The sequence below is a fragment of the Mastomys coucha genome, unplaced genomic scaffold (assembly GCF_008632895.1).
Source record: "Mastomys coucha isolate ucsf_1 unplaced genomic scaffold, UCSF_Mcou_1 pScaffold22, whole genome shotgun sequence".
Classification (NCBI taxonomy): domain Eukaryota; kingdom Metazoa; phylum Chordata; class Mammalia; order Rodentia; family Muridae; genus Mastomys; species Mastomys coucha.
In genome coordinates, this window is record NW_022196905.1 from 216056602 (window position 1) to 216079312 (window position 22711).

Here is a 22711-nt window from a genome sequence, read left to right on the forward strand (position 1 = left end):
ACCAGGCTGGCCTCGAACTCAGAAATCCGCCTGCCTCTGCCTCCCAAGTGCTGCGATTAAAGGCATGCGCCACCACCGCCCGGCCAAATGTCTTCATTTTAAACTAAAGGATGAATGCCTACAGTTTAACATAGCACTGCTCTTTTGTGAGTTGGTCCCACTGCCTTATCCATGCCCAGAATGCATAGTCTGATTAAGTTTCTTTAGAACAGATGCTGGCCAGAGGTGCTCGTGAAGACACAAGTGAGAAGAACTACTTGTTCCTCTGTTGAATGTGTGCTCTGTAAATTGCTGTTTACAACAGCTGTGTATAGCACTTGATAGTAGTAGAAATCCATGTCTCTGGTCAAGGAGCTCGTAGGCTGAACAAAGAATAGCCGGTTTGGAGGCTGCTGAGGTCTGCTGACATGTGAGATGCATACTAGTCGTGAGCAGTGCCGTCTGCCTACGATTAACCGATTAACTGTGATAAACCGTGGCAAACCACGGCAGGGAGCTCTGCATCACAGTTGGAGGAAGCACCATTCAGATGACTTGGTAGTATATCCCCTTTGTATTTTTACTTCTTACTTGCTCATCTTCAATTCAGTACAAGTTAGTGCCATAGTGTCCCACTCCCATTCCCCAGGCCATCTGAGATGCTTAGGTGGAAATTCAGAAGTCAGAAGAGTGCCGCCCTCACAGGAAGTGAGGTCTGCAGAGGCGGCAGGCTGCTCTGGGATCTGGGCAGTGCTAGAGGGTTCTCAGGCTGGGTTAGTGCAGGAACAGAGGCACTGTAGTTGACCACATGGAGTGGCATGTATTCTGTCCTTTTCACCTCTAGAATGGGCTTTCGAGATGAGGCGGCTGGGTATTTTCATAAAGCAGTGAAGCTAAACCCTGATTTCAACGATGCAAAGGAGAACTTTTACCGTGTAGCAAACTGGTTGGTGGAGCGCTGGCACTTCATCATGCTTAATGACACCAAGAGAAATAAGATTTATAATGCTGCAATCCAGAAGGCGGTGCGCTTGGGATCCAAAACCGTTCTGGATATTGGCACAGGAACTGGAATACTGAGGTTTGTTGTAATTATTATTTTTGATTATATTTATATTAGTATATAAAAATATCAGTTGTTTCTCATAGTATTTTTAGGGTTATTGATACAACTTTTAGTATTGTACTTTTTACTATGATTTTACTTATCAAAAGTTCAAGTAAACTAAGAAATATTTGGGTGATTGTTGAAAATCTCCATAATGAATTTAAAAAATATTTTTTATATTAACATTCTGGTAAAATCTAGAAAGCCTGTTAAGCAACTCATTGCTAGTCATGTCTTAATTGTGTGTGTGCTGATCTGGGTATGGTAGCACTTGTTTTGAGTCAAGCACTCAGAAAGCAGAGGCAGAAGGATCTCTGTGAGTTTGAGGCCAATTTGGTGTACATAATGAGTTCCAGGACAGCCAGTGCTATGTGGAGAGACCCTGTCTCAGAAAACCAAAAGCAATATAAAACAAATGAATGGATGTCATTATTTATTGAATGATTTGTTTTTAAACAAGTATACTAGTTCCTCCTCCTCCTCCTCTTCCTCTTCCTCCTCATCCACTTCTTCCTCCTTCTCTTTCTTCTTCACCATGATCATCATCATCATCATCATTATCATCATGATCATCATGATCATCATCATCATCATTATTATTTTGAGACAGAGTTTCTCTGTGTAGCCTTGAAACTTGCTACGTGGATCAGGCTGGTCTGGAGCTCACAGAGATCCATCTGCTTCTGCCTCCCAAGTGCTGGGATTAAAGGCTATGCCACTATACTTGTCCTTATTTTAATTTTAAACTAGATTATTAGTGTGCGTGTGTGCACAAGCACCTTTGTGCATGTGTGCGTGTGACTGTGTGTGCGTGTTCAAGCTTGTGTACCACTGTATGCATGTGGGAGTCCAAAGCTAGCTTTCAGTCTTTTGGTCTTCCGCTAGGCTTCAGAGATTGAACTCGGTTTGTCAGACTTGCATGTGCAAATGCTTTTACCTGTTGAGCTATCATGCTAGTCCTACTTTTTTAATGGTTAAATTAAAGAATGGAAGGAAGATCCCATGTTTGAAGCATCATAATTTTATTAAAGTTGGAAAAAGTTACAATGGATTTTTCTTCTTTTGTAGCATGTTTGCTAAAAAAGCTGGCGCACATTCAGTATATGCCTGTGAATTATCCAAGACCATGTATGAACTTGCCTGTGACGTAGTGGCTGCAAACAAGATGGACAATGGGATAAAGCTCCTACATATGAAGTCACTTGATATAGAAATTCCAAAACACATTCCTGAAAGGTGTGTTTATAATTGACTAAAAACGTTAGGATACATTTCCAGCTTCTTCTTTTTTTTTTTTTTTTTTTTTTTTTTTTTTTTCGAGACAGGGTTTCTCTGTGTAGCCCTTGGCTGTCCTGGAGCTCACTTTGTAGACCAGGCTGGCCTCGAACTCAGAAATCCGCCTGCCTCTACCTCCCAAGTGCTGGGATTAAAGGCGTGCACCACCACTGCCCGGCCTTTGTTTTCGCTTTTTAATGCAGAGTTTCATGTAGCCCAGGCTAGCTTCAAACCCACTATGTAGTCAAAGATTACCTTTAACGTCTGCCTGATCATGTTGCCTCCATGTGCCATATTCTCGGATTACAGACAACCCACTGTTGCAGCCTAGGAGGAAAACACTTGTATTGTGTTAGAGTTAGAAGCTAAATGTCTAATGTTTACTGCAGGGACCAGGAAAGACACAGGTGCAATTACTCTTAAGGCCTTAGGCTGTGAACAAACTCTGGGAGTGCAACCCTGCTGTGTCTAGAGCAAGGGAAAGGAGCTAATGAAGAAGAGAGAGGTACCCAAGGGTTGTCTCAGGATTCAGGGGGAGATAAGGAAATGAAATGTATTAGAAAAGTTTAAAGATTTTCTATAATATATTTGCCCTTTTCTCTCAGCTTTGACAGCTTTATAGAACTAGCATGTCAGTTTACTTACATATGTCTTTAAAACATCATTCTATAGAGTGTCCCTAGTTGTAACAGAAACTGTCGATGCAGGTGTATTTGGAGAAGGGATTGTGGAGAGTTTAATTCATGCGTGGGAGCATTTACTTCTGCAACCAAAGGTAAGCAGCACAGAACTACTTACAGCTGGTTAAGAATTCAGTTTTTGGTTTCCTTTCTTTCTCTCTCTCTTCCTTCCTTCCTTCCTTCCTTCCTTTCTTTCTTTCTTTCTTTCTTTTTTTTTTTTTTTTTTTTTTTTTTTTTTTTTTTTTTTTTTTTTTCTGAGACAGGGTTTCTCTGTGTATCCCTGGCTGTCCGGAACTCACTCTGTAGACCAGGCTGGCCTCCAACTCAGAAATCCGCCTGCCTCTGCCTCCCAAGTGCTGGGATTAAAGACATGCGCCACCACCGCCCAGCTAAGAATTCATTTTTAAAGAGTCATATTGAGCCCCTAGAATGTTTGCAAGACATAAAAAAATATGTCAGAGTACAACTGTATACATGGAAAGAAACACAAGCAAAAGCATTTGGCAACAATATAATACAATGTGTATTGTATGTACAGTAAAATTACAGATAAGTTTTCTACTGAAATGAAGTCCTGTGAATGAAAGCTTATTTGTGGAGGGGCTAACTAAAATTCTTGAGTAGAAGAGGGAAGAACTTTGAATCTCACAGCTGTCTATGCCTGGGGTTTTAGCAGATCTCTAGAAAACAAGGTGGTAATATTAGTTTAGTAATGTTTTAAGGTACTCAGTAAGTTCAGGCTACTAGAGCGAGCATACTGAAGGCTACTACTGCAGCCACAAGCCATATGTATATTATAGTTAATTTATTATGTGCATTATATATATTAAGGAACTTTAGTAAAATCATCTTTATAGACGATGATATGTATTTAATATAGAAAAGAAGTTTATTTTTCGTGTAAATAATGATAACTTGGATATTTCTTATTTTTTTTCTAGTGCTAGGAGTTGAACTTGGTTCCTTACACAAGGCTAGTGCTCTGCTCCGGAGCTATATTTCAAACCTGATTTTACTCTTTCTGTCTAAAGGTTCATTTATTTTTGTTTTATGTATTTAATTTTCCCCTGCATGCATGCGTGCCTGTCATGTGTGTGTATGCCTGTTGCATATGTGTGTACCTGTCACGTGTGTGCAGTGCTTGTGGAAGTCAAAAGAAGGCATGGGACTGGGTTAGAGAGGATCACTGCCTGTGGATGCTGGGAATTGACCGGGTCCCCTGCTACAATACCCTGTGGGTGCTGGGAACTGAACCGGGTCCCTGCTACAATACCCTGTGGATGCTGGGAATTGAACCGGGTCCCTGCTACAATACCCTGTGGATGCTGGGAATTGAACTGGGTCCCTGCTACAATACCTAGTGCTTTTTTTCTTCTCTCGTTTTAGTTTTTCAAGACATGGTTTCTCTCTGTAGACCAGGGTGTCCTTGAACTCAGAGATTCTTCTGCCTCTGCCTCCCGAGTGCTGGGAGTAAAGGCTAGTGCCACCACTGCTGGGCTCCCTTTTTTTTAAAAAAAATTATTAAATGATATTCTAGAGTGACATAGCTTTACACACCACTCTTCCTCTTTGTACTTGTATTCTAAACATTAAGTTACATATATTTGTATATATTACACATGCACACATGAGTGAAATTTTAAAGGAGAAACTTCTTAGACTGTATACACACACACACACTTATTTGTACATGTAATGTTGTAACTCTTGTTATATTTTCAGACCAAAGGAGAAAATGGAAATTGCGGGAAGTATGGGAAAGTGATACCAGCCAGTGTTGTTATATTTGGGATGGCAGTCGAGTGTGCGGAGATACGAAGGCATCATAGGTGAGCGGTTAGAAGAGCTCTCGCCTGGGTCTGCAATTAAAAGTAAAACATTGGGCATGTTTGTTAATTCTCAATTCATTTGATAACCTGTAAGGCATGTGAGTTTAAAGCTCAGTTCTTTTTTTTAGATAATGGAGAAATTTTAAGACACAATACTTTTTAGGATTTATGGTCTTGGTGTTTGTATGAAAGTCTGAGGCCTTGATTTAAGTCTTTCATTGTATTGTGATTTCTTTTTAGGTGTATTGCACTAAGTGAACCTTGTCAAATAAATCTTCCTTTTAAAAGCAAACAAAAAGAAAAAAAAAAGCAGAGCACTGGTGTTGGGGCGGGACAGAGGCGGCCGACTTAGTTTTACTTCTTTCAGAGCACTGGTGTGGGGGTGGGACAGAGGCAGCCAACTTAGTTTTACTTCTTTTAAGGAGAATTCCAGGATCAGAGCCGGCTTTTTCTAAATGGAAAATTTTCATTCAGCTTACTCCGTGAGAGGTTTATGTAGAAAAATATTTCAGTTCAGATTGATTTTAGTTGACGTTCAAGTAAGCATGTCCAATGTGAAGATAATTTTAGTATTATATTTCTTGATAATTTGATCAATGCAATGATTGGGCAGAATGCAGTTTTACATCATTTTGTTTTGTTTTGTTTTGTTGTTTTGTTTTTTCGAGACAGGGTTTCTCTGTGTAGCCCTGGCTGTCCTGGAACTTGCTCTGTAGACCAGGCTGGCCTCGAAATCTCCTTGCCTCTGCCTCCCAAGTGCTGGGATTAAAGGCGTGCACCACCACTGCCCAGCTAATTTTACACATTTTAAAGATGTCTGTTACCTGTGTAAAGGTAACATAAAAATAGTTTAGAAAGTACTGAGGAATAAGAGAAAGAGAAAAATCACCCTGAACTGATCCTGGTAAATAGCTACTGCTCATGTGTGCTGTGAAGTGTTTGTTAATCTTTTTGTTTCATATTACAGGGGGATAGTAAAAATACTTAGTTAAAAATGTAAGCCCAGCATACCCAGCAGACAGACAGGCCTCAGTTACCAAGCTGGTGGAATGAGAATGTACTAGCTGGCTCTCAGTCTGTGTATATAAATGTCTCTGTGTAATAATTTAACTCATTAAAGAGTGCCAGTGGATACGGCTGTGCGGGCAGCACCCTCCTCTGGCCTGCTGCGAGCTGTGCCTGTCTTGTGGAGTATGTGGTGTGGTTCTCACCTCATTGTTTGACACTCACTCACATTCCTACTTTACTTGGTTGTCTTATCCCCTTTGGTGAAGGACTCGACCTAAGTCCTTGGTCTGTTCTTGGTTGTCTCCTGTTAGCTTGCTGGAATTCAAAAGCACATTTTTTGAATGTGAATATGAGTCATTTGTTGAATATGTGTTCTGTAAACACTTTCCTTTTTAAAATTTATATTTCTGCATGTGTGTTTGTGTGTGAGCCATGTTTATGTGGAGTTTATAGCAGCCATAAGAGGGTGTTGCTAGAGTTGTGGGTATTTGTAAGACATCTGACGCAGTGCTAGAACCCAGCTGAACTCGGACTCTGCAAGAACAGCAAGGGTGCTTAACCACTAACCAGCTCTCCAGCCCACAAAATTGTTAATTTTAATATGGAATCATTTATTATTTTTTTCTTCATGTGATATATATATATATAAATACAAGGAACTTCAAGGCAGAGAAGTGGCAGGAACAAAGGAGCTCTCCTTTCTTTAGGAAACCTCACCCTAGGTGGGGTTGCTGTTTTGTGGCAAGGGCTAGGTCTGAATCAACCTGGGGAGGTCACAGTCATGGGGTCTTATTTCACTCTTATGCTTATATTTTCTCAGCTATTAGACAGTGGTATTTGATAAATTACAAATCCCGCCTTACACCTTACCTTTTCTTTCAACTCTTACTAGGGTTGGTGCTAAGGACATTGCTGGTATACATTTACCAACAAATGTGAAATTTCAGAGCCCAGCCTATTCTTCTGTAGATACCGAAGAAACAGTTGAACCGTACACAACTGAAAAGATGAGTGGAATCCCTGGAGGATACCTGCCTTTGACAGAGTGCTTTCAGATTATGAAAGTTGATTTCAATAATCTTCAGGTAAAAGTAACACATTTACTTCTTACCTTTGTTGTTGTCTTGTTTGTTTGTTTGTTTGTTTGTTTCCAGTTATGCTTTCTCTGTGTAGCCCCATTTGTGAGTTCTGGAATTCACTCTTTAGACCAGGCTGGGCTCCAACTCTGACATCCTCCTGCCTCTACCTCCAGAGCGCTGTGGTCAGAGGTGTGCACCACTGCCACTACTGCCTGGCTTTGCCTTACTTTTTGAATGTCTATGAGTTTTTACTTATGGAGAAATGATTAGCAGCAAATTAATGAAATGAACAATAATCTAAACCTAACAATCTAAATTTAAAAAAAGTTGTTAGGGCAGTGATTTTTCAGCCTGTGGGTCGAATGACCCTTTGAGGGGTCACCTAAGATCATCAGAAAACATAGATGTTTTTATTATGACTCATAACAGTAGCAAAATTACAGTTATGAGGTAGCAGTGAAGATAATTTTATTGTTGGGGGTCACCACAGCATGAGAGAATCTCAGCATTAGGAAGGCTGAGAACCACTGAGACCCACTGAGAGCCACTGAGACCCACTGAGAACCACTGAGAGCCACTGAGAGTCACTGAGAACTACTGAGAACTGCTGAGAGTCACAGAAACCGCTGAGAGCCACTTTTATTTTGGGGATGCTAGGGATTGGACCCAGAACCTGTTTAAAGAAAGAATAATATTCATGTACACATTTCTGATGCTCCTTTTGTGTAGACTGTGAGAGAAGGGTATTTTAGTGTGAGATTTTAAAATGTAGTCGCTTGCCTTTAGCTTGCCTTTTCTTAGGAGTGGCCTGCAGTTCTCTTAAGTTTGCTTTTGTAATTGCTGAGCAGCCCTGTGTTTTAAGGTCATTCCTGACTAGACACAATGTTCCAGGAAGTAATAGGAATACGTAACTTACAGCTGCTCTTTTTTTTTTTTTTAGATTTATTTATTTTATGTATGTGAGTACACTTTGCTCTCTTTGGACAGACCAGAAGAGGGCGTTACCTGTTACAGATGGTTGTGAGCCACCACGTGGTTGCTGAGAATTGAACTCAGGACCTCTGGCAGAACAGTCAGTGCTCTTTAACCGCTGAGCCATCTCTCCAGCTGTTTTTTGTTGTTGTTGTTGTTGTTGTTGTTTTTTCGAGACAGGGTTTCTCTGTGTAGCCCTGGCTATCCTGGAACTCACTCTGTAGACTAGGCTGGCCTGGAACTCAGAAATCCACCTGCCTCTGCCTCCCAAGTGCTGGGATTAAAGGCCTTCGCCACCCGGCGTCAGCTGTTCTTTTATTGTTACAGTTTTTATTTGAATATTTCCTTACACTGCACACCCTGTAAAAGGTTTTAGTTTTAAAAATACCTGCCTGTTTAACACTTCCGAGGAACACAGAGCAGAGTGCTGAAGCCCAGTCCTACCTTGTAAAGGTCTCTTCCTTTCCCTGTGCCACTTCTTGAAGGGCCTGCTTTTCTTTGTGTGTGTGTGTGTGTGTGCACATACGTACTCTTCCAGAATAAAATGACTCAGTTGCTTTGCCACATGCTTTTGTCACCCAGCACTGTCACTGGTGATTTGTCTTTATCTGCAGTGTGTGTATGTCAGCTACATGTTTAGTAGACACACAACATTCTGCGATTCCCTGACTGCAGGGCAGGGCTGTGCGCAGTGATGTTGGCTGTGGTGTGACATTGAGGGAAATGCACAGTCAGTTTATATGGCCTCTCATTCTCTTAGTATTCAAACGTTTTTGGCTTCTTACTACTTTCCTGACCTCTGTTTTCTCATCCTTTTTACATTTCTTTTCAGGAATTAAAAAGTCTTGCAACTAGGAAGCCACACTCTCTTAATGTCCCTGCTATTAAAGAAGGCATGCTGGATGCTATTATGGTCTGGTTTGTTCTCCAGCTTGATGATGAACACAGTTTGTCCACAAGTCCTAGTGAGGAAACCTGTTGGGAACAGGCTGTTTATCCAGTACAGGCCCTTGAAGGTAAGTATTGATTCATTGAAAAAACCTCAAGGGCTGGAGAGATGGGGTTAAGACCGCTGGCTGCTGTTCTAGAGGACCTGTGGTACCTACAGGGTAGCTCAGAACCGTCTACATCCATGGTCCTATGGAATCCAATGGCTTTTTTTAGTATGCAGACAAAATATCCATTTACATTTCTAAAATGCATAAACAAATAAATCTTTTTAGAAATTCTTTTAAGGGGCTGGAGAGATGGCTCAGTGGATAAGAGCACTGACTGCTCTTCCAGAGGTCCTGAGTTCAATTCCCAGCAACCACATGGTAGCTCACAACCAATAATGTGATCTGATGCCCTCTTCTGGTGTGTCTGAAGAGAGCAATGGTGTACTCATATACATAAAATAAATGAATCTTTTTTAAAAAATTTTCTTTTAAACCAAACCTTTCCCCACCAAACCAATCAAACAGACAAAATTTGTTGCTTTAATCAAGTAACTGTCAGTGACTAAGAAGAAAAAAATAATTACTTTTGAGATGAAGTTTTCAGCAAAAGAAGTGTTATTTAAATATTTCAGAATTATAAATTTCTTTGTTTAAAGGTAAATTTGAGCCGGGAGTGGTGGCGCACGCCTTTAATCCCAGCACTTGGGAGGCAGAGGCAGGCGGATTTCTGAGTTCGAGGCCAGCCTGGTCTACAGAGTGAGGTCCAGGACAGCCAGGGCTATACAGAGAAACCCTGTCTCAAAAAAAAAAAACAAAAAACAAAAAACAAAAAAAAAAAAAAAAAAAAAAAAAAAAAAAAAATAAAGGTAAATTTGAATAGCGAATGTGTAGTTTAGAAGAGAGATTAAAGCCAGCTGCGGTTTTGTATGCTGTTAATCACAGCACGTCAGGGAATCAGGAGACAGGCAAATCCCTGGGAGTTCAAGGCCAACCTGGTCTATATAGCAAGGTCTGGGCTGGCCAGGGCTACATATTGAGACCCAGTTTCAAAAAATAATAAGAGGGATTAAATCATTACTCTGGAAAGTGTGAGAAAGGAGCTGAGAGTCCCTGGAGGGGGGCTGAGAGTGCCTGTGATTGGGACAAGTTGTCTATGTGTCGAAATTACCAAAAGAATAAAGAAAAGATATTCTGTTAAAAAACCAAAAAATATACTGTAGTGTCACATAACTTTAATCCTAGCACTCTGGAAGCAGTTTGGGGCCAGCAGGGTTATATAATAACCTTTCTCTAAATAAGTTAAAAACTTAAGCATCACTCTACTGCATTCATGCCCCTCGGTTATGACTCATCAATTATTGATAGCTTCAAATGTTAGTTATCACTGGGTGGTGGTGGTGCACACCTTTAGTCTCAGCACTTGGGAGGCAGAGGCAGGTGGATTTGTACGTTCCAGGCCAAGCCTGGTCTACAAAGTGAGATTCAGGACAGCCAGGGCTACACAGAGAAACCCTGTCTCGAAAAACAAAACAAAACAAAACAAAAATGTTAGTTATCAGTAGGTGAAAGAATGCTGCTTTTAAAAACAGCGAAGACTGAGACACTTCATGAATTCGCCTGTTGTCCTTGCTCAGCAACCATGCTAATAGTCTCAGGATTGTTCTAACTTTAGCATAAGCACGCCTGAACTGAGTGCTGCCTCATCTTTTGCTTAAACAGAAAGGTAATAAAAGCAGTAAGTACAGAAGTACTTAACCCATAGATGATGTTTGTTTAGCCCATGAGTAATGGGGCTGGAGAGATGGCTCAGTGGGTAAAGGTGCTTACTGCCAGTCCTAATGACTTGAGTTTGATTTCTGGAACCCACATGGTGTGGAAGGAGAGAACTGACTCCCCCAAGTTGTTCTCTGACCTACACTCATGCCAGGGCATATGCATATGCCCCCTCCCCAAGTAAATAAATTTAGAAATTAAAATGTATACAGCCCTAGAAGTACAACATCTTGCCATTTTAACAGAATTTGGAGACCTATGAACTTCTGGGGAAAGTCTTTATTAAAGATATTTTCTGTCAGGGCTGGAGAGATGGCTCAGTGGTTAAGAGCCACTGACTGCTCTTCTGAAGGTCCTGAGTTCAAATCCCATCAACCACTTGGTGGCTCACAACCACCTGTAACGAGATCCTATGCCCTCTTCTGGAGTTTCTGAAGATAGCTAGAGTGTACTTACATATAATAATAAATACATCTTTAAAAAAAAAGATATTTTCTATCTAGGAAGAATGTTTAAAGCAGTTTGTTGGGTTTCAATGTTCTTAGCAATTAAGTCGATGGGAAAGCCGTATCCATTTAAAACAGGAAGGAAATATATTTCTATGTAGTCTTTTGATCAAGGATCTGACTCGCCAAGGCCAGTAACCTGTGGAATCTGTAGTCTGGAGATTCGTATTCAGATCTTGATTCTCTTATCGAATGACTTTGCTGGCTGGCCTTGCTGGTAACTTCTCAGAGCTTTTATTGGATCATATCTGAAAAAAGGATGATGCTGTCTACCCTAGAGTGTTGTAAGAATGATAAAATATATAAATAAAAAGCTCTCAACAGTTACATTTCTAAAATCTGTGTTTTTAGTTCCATTCTTTTATAGTAATTTAAATATCTCTTGAAGAATTCTCAAGGAAAGACCATTTTAAATGCTTAACACAAAAATAACAACTTTTTTTTTCAATTAAAAATATTTGTGTGTTTGTTCGTGTGATGTGTGAGATGTTTCTTGGGGGAATATACATCCCATGGCATGCATGTGCTCACAGGACAGCTGTTACCTTCTACTTTACTTGCTCTCTAGGGATTAAATGCAGGGAGTTAAGGTTATAACTTTATGGGCTCAATCGATCTTTCTGTCTCATCTGGGAAGTCCTGCCATACCTAGGTAGAGATGGTATTTTCATCTGCAGCTGCTAGGAGGAAGGCTAGCCACACCATGGGCTGTGTAGAAATGGACCACATGCGAAGACTCACAGAGGAGCACGGATAGTCCTCACTGCAGGGCTGAGTCTTCCTTACGCCGGCATGTTCCCAAACATGTCCATTTCCACATGCCTAAGGAGTGTTGGATACTGTTGTGTTGTGCTTTCGTAAAGAAAAGAGTGTCTGTGTAAGCTGAAATGAGGCTTTATTAAGTTCAATGATATTGATTTCATCTGCCTTTGCCTCTCGACAAAGCCTCCTTTATCCCCAGGTCTTCCTCAGTCTGGCAGCACATCTCCTGATTGTAGTAAAAACAGTATGAAGCCGGGCATGGCGGTACATGTCCGTAATCCCAACACTTAGGATGCAGAACCAGGAGTTTCAGGCCAGCTTCAGCCCCGTGGCAAGTTTGAGGCGCAGCCACTTGAAGCAAGAAAGCCCAGCATTCTGGAGATGCCAATACCATGGTATCACTGCCAAGAATAGCAGCAGCTGTGTGTTGTCCTGGTCTCAGCTTAAGTTGATAAGGGGTCAGTTGTGCTGGGTAGTTTTATGTCAGCTTGACATAAGCCAAAGTCATCTAAGAGGAGGAAACCTCAACTAAGAAAACGCCTTTATAAGATGGGATTGTGGGTAAGCCTGTAGAATATTTTCATACTTAGTAATTGATGGGGGAGGGCCCAGCCCATTGTGGATGGTGCCATCTCTTGGAGTGGTGGTGCTAGTTTTTGTATGAAAGTAGGGTGAGCTGGGTGGTGGTCATGTATGCCTTTAATCCCAGTACTCAGGAGGCAGAGACAGGAGTACCTATGTGAGTTTGAAACCAGCTTGGTCTACAGAGCAAGTTCCAGGTTAGCCAGGGCTACACACACACACACACACACACACACACAAAGAAAAGAAAGAAAGAAAGAAAAAAAAAAAACGAAAAAGAAAGGTTGAGGAAGCCAGTAAGCAGTACCCTCCATGGCCTCTGCTTCAGCTTCTGCCTCCTTTAATGATGAGCCAAATAAACCCTTTCCTCCCCAATGGACTTTTGATCCCGGTGTTTATTTCACTAATAGAAATCCTAACTAAGACAATCACTTTTATATATGTATGTGTGTATATGTATGTGTATATATATTTTTTTTTTCCTCCTTTCTTACAAATGAAGACTACTGCATACAGCCTGGCGACCGAGTGACAATGGAGGCATCTTGTCATGATTGTTACCTAAGAATCCAGGGGATCCGTATCTTGCATTTGGAACATGAAATGGAAGTTATAAAAAGTTTTACCAAGAGTAAAGACTTGCTCTCTCTAGGAAATGAGGCCGAACTTTGTAGTGCTCTGGCTAACCTTCAGACCAGTAGACCAGAAGCCCTGGAGCAGACCTGTGTGTTAGAGCCCACGGAGATTGCTCTGCTTAATAACATTCCATATCATGAAGGCTTTAAGATGGCAATGAGGAAGGTGTTGTCTTCCCTGGCCCCGGAGCCGCTGTGCCAGCCCATGGACACTCACTGTCAGTACATGGAAATGAACTCTGGGAGTGGACAGAGTGATGCTGCACCAAGCACCTCTGACCCTTTCTATGTGCTGGATGTGTCTGAAGGCTTCTCTCTTTTGCCTATACTTGCCGGAACACTTGGTCACGTTAAGCCCTACAGTTCAGTGGAGAAAGACCAGCATTGTACCGCTTTGGACCTCATAGCCGAAGCCAATCACTTCCCGAAGGAAACACTTGAGTTTTGGCTGCGACATATAGAGGATGAAGCTGCAGTATTGCAAAGGCCCAAATCAGACAAATTGTGGAGCATAATTATATTAGATGTCATTGAGCCATCTGGGCTTATTCAGCAAGAGCTAATGGAAAAGGCTGCCATATCCAGGTAAGCAAAACTAGAAGTGTGAGGGGGAGTTTGGGTAAACGTTTCTCTTAGGGTTGTTGTTGTTGTTCTTTTTTTTTTTTTTTTTTTTTTTTTTTTTTTTCGTTTTTAAATCCTGTGGGCAAAGTGAGACGAATGTTTTTACTGTAACCTTGACACCAGGGTTTGTTCTGTGAGGAGGCCCCCAGGCAGGTTTGTGGTAGAAGCTGGTAGTTGCCAGGTTAGATGTGGTTGGCAATTTAGACCTTTCCTGAAACTGAGTTAATCACCAATAACTAAATGAGTCTTCACAAAAGCTCTGAATTGAAAGTTCACAAGCTTTCCAGAGTGGGTGAACACATCAAAATAGGGAACGGAGAGTAATGTGCCTCGAGCCTTGGTGGGGAGGGGGCTCTGACTGCCTCTCTCCATTAAAGAGCTGTTTCTCTAACCCACCTTTGTTTGTTTGTTTGTTTGTTTTCGAGACAGCGTTTCTCTGTATAGCCCTGGCTGTCCTGGAACTCACTCTGTAGACCAGGCTGGCCTCAAACTCAGAAATCCACCTGCCTCTGCCTCCCAAGTGCTGGGATTAAAGGCGTGCGCCACCACTGCCCGGCCCTCTAACCCACCTTTAGTATAGTACTCCGGTGATAGCTATACAGGGACTTACCCCCATACCAACCAGTTAGTTCTCTATACATCAGCTGCTGTTCTTTAATTCAAGACACTTCTGGTCCTGCTATCTGATCTGGAGGTAGAGGTAGAACCTGTAGGGGAGCCATCAACTTCAAAACCCAGATGGATATATAGTTGTCATCTATACTTAGTGCGTCCCTTGTTCTTGCTGTTCTGTTCCTAAAATGTGTTGAGTGTTTTCCTTGCTTGCTTCTCACTAAACACACAGCTTGCTGATTTGGCTAGTCTAATTTCTTGAACTTGCCAGTAAGAATTAGGATTACCTGGGTGGTGTGGATCTAAGCTCTGGTCTTCCCATTTGGACTACTAGTGCCTTATCCACGGAATTCTCTCCCCAGTCTCTAAGGCTTAATGATCTATTTAGGGAAGCCATGTAGCAAAAATTTAAACATCTATGTATATTATTTTTAGATATGTGCAAACTGGTAGATGGCTAGTCTGTGTAACTTGGGTTTAAAGTTTACTCTGAAAGATAATCAAGGTGATACAGTGTCCACCATTCTGTAATCCCTATTCTGGAAGTTCAAGTAGGAGATTCCCAAAATTCTCAGTACAAGTAAGACCTGCTGTCTGATAAGGGATAGTTTCCCTTGGTCTTACCGACCTTACTCTGTCTTCTATCTCTGCATCCTTTTAGGGCTCAATATGAAAACCAGTATTCCATGGTAGTTTTAGTACCTGCCCATCCCTCATATGGGAACTGATTCTGCCTTTGCATGGCCTCCACGTCCTTGCTACAGAAGAGCCTGGTCCACATGTGCAGGGAGTGCTGGCTTCCCACCAGGCACTTGTCTTCTGCTTATAATTCTCTGTCCAGGTACAACCTACTTGAAGTATTTTTTATAGCCGGAGCAGTACTGTTGGTACGTTCCTGTGGCACCAAAGGGAGAGTGAGGGGAAAGAATTGTGGTTGCAGTAAGTGCACTTTCCTGAGAGAGGCTTTTTTTGTCTTGCTTTCCTTCCTAGACTATTTGTTTACATATATATTTGCATTTGGAGTGTTTAATCCTTTATAGAAAGTGAATCATTCCAGATGTTCAGAAAAGTTACAGAACAGCTCAGAGAACTTATCACACACTTTATACCCTTGTGCACTAAGCCCCCATTTTTAGTGATGATGCTATGAGACTGTCTTTTTTCCCACTCAGACTTTGACCTTGCCTGAAATCTTGGGAGCAGCACGGTTGCAGCTGGTTACATACACATAGTGATAGCATGTAGAAGAGGCTTCAGTCTACACGTTATTCATTCGTGTTTCATGTACACCTTATATACAGTCTTAAAGCAGCCTTACAGTATTTTTAGTGTACTTGTTTTTATGGAAACCTATTCATGAAGTCATACATAGAATTTCCCACATACTTTATTGAATGAGTGTTCAAAAGGTGCTGGGTTTTGGAGAATTTTGATTTCCATCTGAGGATGGTTCACCATTAATGATTGTGGCCTATTATTAAGAATTTACCGGGCTAGAGAGATGGCTCAGTGGGTAAGAGCACTGACTGCTTTTCCGAAGGTCCTGAGTTCAAATCCAAGCAACCACATGGTGGCTCACAATCTATTGCTCTCTTCTGGAGTGTCTGAAGACAGCTACAATGTGCTTACATATAATAGGTATATGATATAAAAGATAATAAATCTTAGAAAGTAAAAAAAAAGAATTTACCTTAGTCTGTCTCCTGTGTTAACAGTCCAAATATGACTTCTAGTGGTTTAAATTCTGAGCTACTAGCCAATAGTTACAAGGTCCACCAGACTAGATACCGTCTGTACTTCATTAATTCATGATGCTTGGTTATATCTAAGGCTTTTAAAAATCTTTGCCCCTTTTCAGATGTTTATTGCAGTCTGGAGGCAAGATCTTCCCCCAGTATGTGCTAATGTTTGGAATGCTTGTGGAGTCCCAGACGCTGGTAGAAGAGAGTGCGGTTCAAGGGACAGAACATACTCTTGGGCTAAACATAGCACCTTTTATTAACCAGTTTCAGGTAAGTGCCTAGAGAACCGTGCAGCCAGGACATCAGTGTCTCTCAGTGTTTGTCTCTCCTTTTGAGTTTTTAGCTAGTTAGCAGGTTTGATTGGATAGTTAGCAGGTTTGGTTGTATAGTTAACAGGTTTGGTTGGATAGTTAGCAGGTTTGGTTGGATAAAAAGAGCTGTCAAGGAGGAGTAAAGGAACACGTCAGGGATGAAAATCAACCTGAGGGTTAGAATAACCAGGGATTTTTGTCATGAATACTGAATAAAGTTAATAGAGTTTGCTCTGCATCACTGTTATAGAATAGAAGAAGAGCAAGAGGCTTTAGGCGTGTAGTAAACAAACAGTTGTACTTTTGTAACAAAGAAGCATTCAGAAGACTGTATCCGAAGCTTAAATTTCTGTATTGAAACTTCAGATTGGCTACTGATTGGCATGGGCAGCTGGAGTCCAGGTCTGGGCCATCTGTCTGCATAGCAAGGGTGTGTGGGGCTCAAGAGGGAAGGCTAGTGTCGGTTTAAGAAACAAGAAGCCATCAGGATTTAGAAAGAGAGTGACACTTCTCACAGGTGCACATGTGTGTATTTAAGATGTGTCTAGTTAGAGTGCCCAGGGAAGACACGTGGGGTTCAAGATGGGGTGAAGTGGGATGTTCCGTACAGAGTCAGAGAAATGATGTCTAAAGGCTCTAACTAGTAAGCTCTTGAGGGTGCTGGGTAGTCTGCCTTAGTAGAGCCTACTTAAAGAACAAATTAACTACTTTTTTAGGGGGTAGGGTGGGGGATGTGGCTAACCAAAGTTTTAGAGTTAGTTTAAGATCTCTCTTGTGAAGATTTAATAAAGAGGAAACACTTAGCACAAGGCAGAGATGTTGTTGTTGTTTTGGTTTGGTTTTTCGAGACAGGGTTTCTTTGTGTAGACCTGGCTGCCCTGGAACTCATTCTGTAGACCAGGCTGGCCTCGAACTCAGAAATCCGCCTGCCTGTGCCTCCCAAATGCTGGGATTAAAGGCGTGCGCCACCACCACCTGGCAAGATAGAGATGTTTAAGCTGTTTCTGTTCATGGTCCCAAACCTCCACCATCTGTCTTTCTATTGTAATGTTTTAAAAGAATTATTTACTTATTTTAGTGTGTGTTTGTTTGTTTGCATGTGTATCTTGTGTGTGCGTTGCTCATGTAGTCTAGAAGAGGAGGTAAGATCTGGAACTAGAATTACAGGTTTTGTGAGCCACCATGTGGATGCTGGGAATTGAACCCTGGGCATCTGCTAGGGTTCAACACTTAACTGCTAGGACATCTCTCCAGTCCCTCTCTTTCTATTTTATTCTCTCTTGATCCTTACTCCAGCAGCTCATAATTTTGTCAGGGTCTACAAGATGCTGGTCCTGTTGCCTTTCCCAGTGTCTCCCACTCATGACCAATCTTCCCTTTGTGGTCTGTATAGTTTCCATATAATTAAGTATTGTGCTCCATCCCCCAGTGTTCTTGGACGAGCATGCCTTGGTTAAGTCCTACTCATTGTGTTTCTACAGAACATACATAACATCCTACACTTGGCCTGTATACCACGTGTACCACCTACCTAAAGACAATCCTTAACCTTCCTTAGTTTTATATTTTAGAGTCTGTTTACCCCATTGCCTTAGGTATTGTTTCCTCTCTTATGATAATTGACCACTAGAAAATTGTGTCAATCAATGAAACAAAATCAGAGGTTGTTAAAAGAATATAATACACTAACAACTATTCAACAGATGTTCATTGAGCATCTACTGCATGCCCTGTTCTTTTTATTATTATTATTTTATTTTATTTTTTTGAGATAAGGTCCGATGTAGCCCAGGGGGCCTCAGTGTATCGCCAAGGATAACCTTGGGCTCCTGGTCCTTTTGTTTCCATCTCCCAAGGGCTACAATTATAGACATACGGCACCATTCCCAAATTGCATGTATGTACTAGTTACTAGCTGCTACAGCAAAACTCCTGACAAAGCGCACCTCAAAGTAAAGTTTGTTTTGGCTCATAGTTTGAGGAACATGGTCCATGATGGCAGAAATTTCCATCTCAACCTTCTATTAAAAATAGGCAGAAGGAAGGGCACTTGAGGATGACTGTAGCTTGTGTGCACATGAGTGCAAGAGTATTCACATACACAACTCCACAGAGGCTGTGGAGGCAAGTCCAGGCAGTCAGACTCTAATGCCTTTCCCAGTGCCGATGGCTAGAAGAAAGCATGAACCTCCATGAAGTACACACCCTCCAGGGCGAACAGAGCCATGCTTCCATAAATGACCGGCCTTACAACTCTAATATGTCTAGTATGCCACCTTAGATTGGGTCAAGAATGCTTTCCTCATAGGACACTTGAACTAGAAAAATCTGTCAACGTGTGCATTGCTACCAGCTCTACAAAACAGGTATCCCAGTATAAATCCAAGGTGTGTGGATGGGGCAGGATCTCTGTGCATGGTGGGGTAAGAGGAAGGCCAGCGTGATCAACCTTCAGGCCCCCATACACTCCAGGTGAGCCCTGAACAGTTCAACAGGTTGGCAGCCAACCCAGACACAATGGGCCTGGAGACATCAAATTAACTCTACTAGCAGACATCCATTCAAAATACTGTTCTACTGTAGCCAATGAGAAGACCACTTAAAACTGTGTGAGCTTGCCAGGGAAGTTAATAATCTTAACAGAGAAGGCATTGGGTACCACAGATTTGCCTCTTGACCTCTGTTGCCTCTGACTATGAAGGAGGTTGGTAGATTGACTCAGGTCAACAAGAACAAAAAATGGTGGCAACTTAAAATGGGCACATCAGTCAGGGTTGTCAGCTCCTTGAAAAGGCAATATGCCATAGTCTCTGCCAAGCATTTTTGGCTTCAGCAAACATTTTTGGAGCTGATGAGTCCACGAAGTCCCAGCCTAAAACCTATCCTTACTTTCCTTCAGGAGCAGGGCTTAGACAGGGACTACAGAGTCCTTAGTCAACCAGTTGTTCCTTGGCAGAAAGGCCAAGACCTTCAACGCCAGCATTAACGCTATATAGGTAGATACCCTCCTTGCCCTCAAGACCTAGGGTGCCATTTCTGATTCCAGAAACGGAATTAAATCACTCCAAACCCTAGATAGCTGCCCAGTGTGAAAATCTCTGCCATGGTCATGCTCCATGGGGTTAAATCAGGATCCTTAGGCAGCGGTCATAGAGGGTTGGGCGTGGAATGGTGTAACAACTTGCTTTGAAAAGGTCTCTTTGCTGACTGTTAGGAATACAACACTTGTGAAGCCAGTCAGAAGTGTAACCATAATAGTCAATGAGAATGGTGGTTTAGACTGGAACTGGAGCCATGGGTGCTTCTACATAGATTTTAAAGGTGGGAGTTTTAGTTACCATTTATTAATGTAGGGAAACAGTGGAGTAATCTGCTGTATTGTGTATAAGAGGTGTCAGAGGGGGTCACTGAGCAGCTGGATCAGGATTCAAAGAAAACGAGGCTGAGCATGTAAACTTGGCAGTCAGTATCATAGATAATCATTAAAGCCACAGAGTGGATGACACATTAGAGTGTGCAGAGAAAGGTTTGAGAACTAAATAAAGAGAACTTGCAAGGTGCTGAGCTTTAGTGTGATGGCGACAGGAGAGGCTAGGACGTTGGCTAGGAGGTTAGGCTAAGAAAAGTGGGGACAGACAGCCATGAGCATTTCAGTCCCAAGCAGGGAGAAGTGAGAATGTGGTTCTCAGGGCCTGGCTTAAGCAGGAGTACACAGCATAGGGAAGACTGGGGTGCCTAGGACAGGTCGGTGTATCCGGCCAGTCTCATGAAGATTGAACTCAGGCAGAAAGGAAAGCAGCTTCTACATAGTGCCATCTTTTTAGTTTAGAGTCCTGGGCCTGACTGCAAATTGGCATGGTGTGCGCCCTGAGCACCTGGGCCTTTCAGACTCCCCCAGCCACTTGAATTTGTAGCCATGGTTTTAAGAACCACGGCTTTATAGAAAAGAGCTCAGTTTTCTGAGTGAATCTGTTCGGATGAAATGTTTGTTTGTTTGTTTGAGACAAGATCATTATTCTGGAACTCACTATTAGATCAAGCTGGCCTCTCATAAAGCGATCTTGGCCTCTGTCTTCGGAGTGCTGGGATTTAGGGCACATGCCACCATGCCTGGCTGAGTTTGGTGTCTCTGATCAAGTACAGTAAATACTGTTAGATTGTTGGCTTGTTAGCACACATGCTCTAGGTATAAATGTTTTTGGAATGGTTTGGCCACTTGAAAGTGTAGTGTGTTTCCATCCAAGAAAAAAGCCTGTAGGTAAGAAAGCACAGCCAAGTACTGAAGCTGCCTTCAGACCTTAGCTTTTCATGCCTTAGGACTGATGCATAAAATACTGAGGCATAGAAAGCATTGACAGAGGAGCTAGTTACAGATGGAGTACAGAGGGAACCTTGACTGTGAGATGCTCAAAGTGAAGTGAGCTGTCTTTTCAGGTGCCTGTCCGGGTGTGTCTGGATTTATCTTCTTTGCCATGTGTCCCTTTAAGCCAGCCAGTGGAACTGTTGAGATTGGATCTGATGACTCCATATTTGAACACTTCCAATAGAGAAGTAAAGGTAAGGACGACCACAAATGATCACTCTACTATCTTTACATGGGCTATCATTTCCTTTGAAGAGTTAAATCTTATTTTCTAAACAACATGCAAACATAGATTAGATAAATATTAGTGTCTAAAATTAGTTATAATTTAATTAGAATGAGTGGTTAAATATATTTTTAGTTTTTATATTCAAATTGATTAAAAAGGAAAAAAAGACCTAACTTTGCTTGATAGAATGTTCAAAATTTACTCTGTACAGGTCCGTGTGTGCCGGTCTGGGCGAGTGACCGCTGTTCCATTTTGGTTTCATTTGTGCCTGGATGACGAGGTCAGGTTGGACAGCTCAGATGAAGCCTCCCACTGGAAACAGGCTGCAGTGGTTCTGGATAATCCCATCCAAGTACAAGAGGGAGAGGAGCTCGTACTCAGTGTTGAGCATCACAAGAGCAACGTCAGCATCACAGTGAAGCAGTGAGACTGATCGTACAATGACTGTGAAAATGCTTGGAATCGTCAAACGTGGTTAAAGGCTGCAGTAATAAAGCCCGTGTGAAAAGTCTTAAAGCGCATGTAACATGGTTTCTAAAATGTAGACATAGTGTTCTAGACAAGGACATGGCGTTTGTGTCTTTACATTCGGAAGCCATTTGGTTGGGGTTTTGTTGGGACTTTGTCTCTGCCTCATGGTCGTCTCAGTGAAGCACACGTTTCAGGTGTCCAGATCTTGGCTGTTATTGTAACAGGGCAATGTGTGAAAGTCTGGCAGCAGTGGCTGTCAACCAGAGCCTGCTTCTGTTAGGTACAGGGTGTATTAAAGAGTGAAGGGGGACGTGTCTTCAGGAGGCAATGTTTCCTCTACTTTGGCAAAAAGAAAGTTAAACATCAGTGGCAAACAAAAGCTTAAAAATGCCAAAGCAGAATTTGTGTAAATTCAAATTTTGATTTGAATGCCCTGTTGTAAAGCTTTGCAACTTCATAGGAGCCCCTTTTTTTTTTAAATTAATTTATATCTGAGTACACTGCCGCTGTCTTCAGACACACCAAAAGAGGGTATCAGATATCATTACAGATGGTTGTGAACCATCATGGTGTTGCTGGGATTTGAACTCAGGACCTTTGGAAGAGCAGCCAGTGCTCTAAACCACCGAGCCATCTCTCCAGCTTGGGAGCCTATTTTTAATTGTTGCATTATTTTCTGAGTGATCTAGTACGTTTCACAAAGTCTTTGCCCTTGTGTGTCTCTCTGTTCCTGTCTTCCTCTGTCACTGCCCCTATCTCTTCTCTTCTCCTCTCCTTTCTTTCTGTGTTCCCTCCTCCACACATTTGTTTTTGGACAGGGCCTTATGTATCCCAGGCTGGTCTCAAATTATATTTAATTTGAGAATCTTTAATTTCTGAATCTCCTATTTCTTCTCCCTCGATTCTGGCATTACATTTTATGAGTAAACAGCTGGGGACCAAGCTCCGAGCTTTGGGCACGCAAGTTAAACATTTTGGTAAGCTATGTCCCCATCCCTTGTTTACTCAGAACCCGCTCAGCCTCACTTGATCTTTTCTGTTTCATTAATTTCTGCCTTCATCTTAATAATCTCAGTTTTTTTTAGTTTTATTGCATTATAATGAGAAAAGTTACATGATTTCAATTTATCTGAATTTGTTAACATTTAAAAACATATATATACATATATATACATATATATATATATATTTTTGTTTTGTTTTGTTTTTTTCGAGACAGGGTTTCTCTGTATAGCC

General features: G+C 41.7%; 1 protein-coding gene and 1 non-coding gene across 3 annotated transcripts in view; one reads left to right on the top strand and one right to left on the bottom strand.

The window, feature by feature from the left end:
• The window catches only part of Prmt9 (protein arginine methyltransferase 9), a 32429-nt gene extending 10865 nt beyond the window's left edge, over window positions 1–21564 (top strand). Inside the window, exons 3-12 of one of the 2 annotated variants that reach the window (XM_031340372.1) lie at window positions 824–1060; window positions 2156–2323; window positions 3035–3137; window positions 4765–4871; window positions 6772–6964; window positions 8763–8946; window positions 12994–13711; window positions 16218–16371; window positions 20847–20969; window positions 21216–21564. In XM_031340372.1, coding sequence (XP_031196232.1) covers window positions 824–1060; window positions 2156–2323; window positions 3035–3137; window positions 4765–4871; window positions 6772–6964; window positions 8763–8946; window positions 12994–13711; window positions 16218–16371; window positions 20847–20969; window positions 21216–21431 — 2203 coding nt within the window. In that variant the 3' untranslated portion in view covers window positions 21432–21564. The remainder of the gene's footprint in view (window positions 1–823; window positions 1061–2155; window positions 2324–3034; window positions 3138–4764; window positions 4872–6771; window positions 6965–8762; window positions 8947–12993; window positions 13712–16217; window positions 16372–20846; window positions 20970–21215) is intronic. The other variant, XM_031340373.1, reaches the window with a different exon arrangement.
• LOC116071673 lies at window positions 10458–10564 on the bottom strand. Its single transcript, XR_004111065.1, has one exon. It is a non-coding gene; the product is annotated as a U6 spliceosomal RNA (small nuclear RNA).
• Window positions 21565–22711: the final 1147 nt, after the last annotated feature.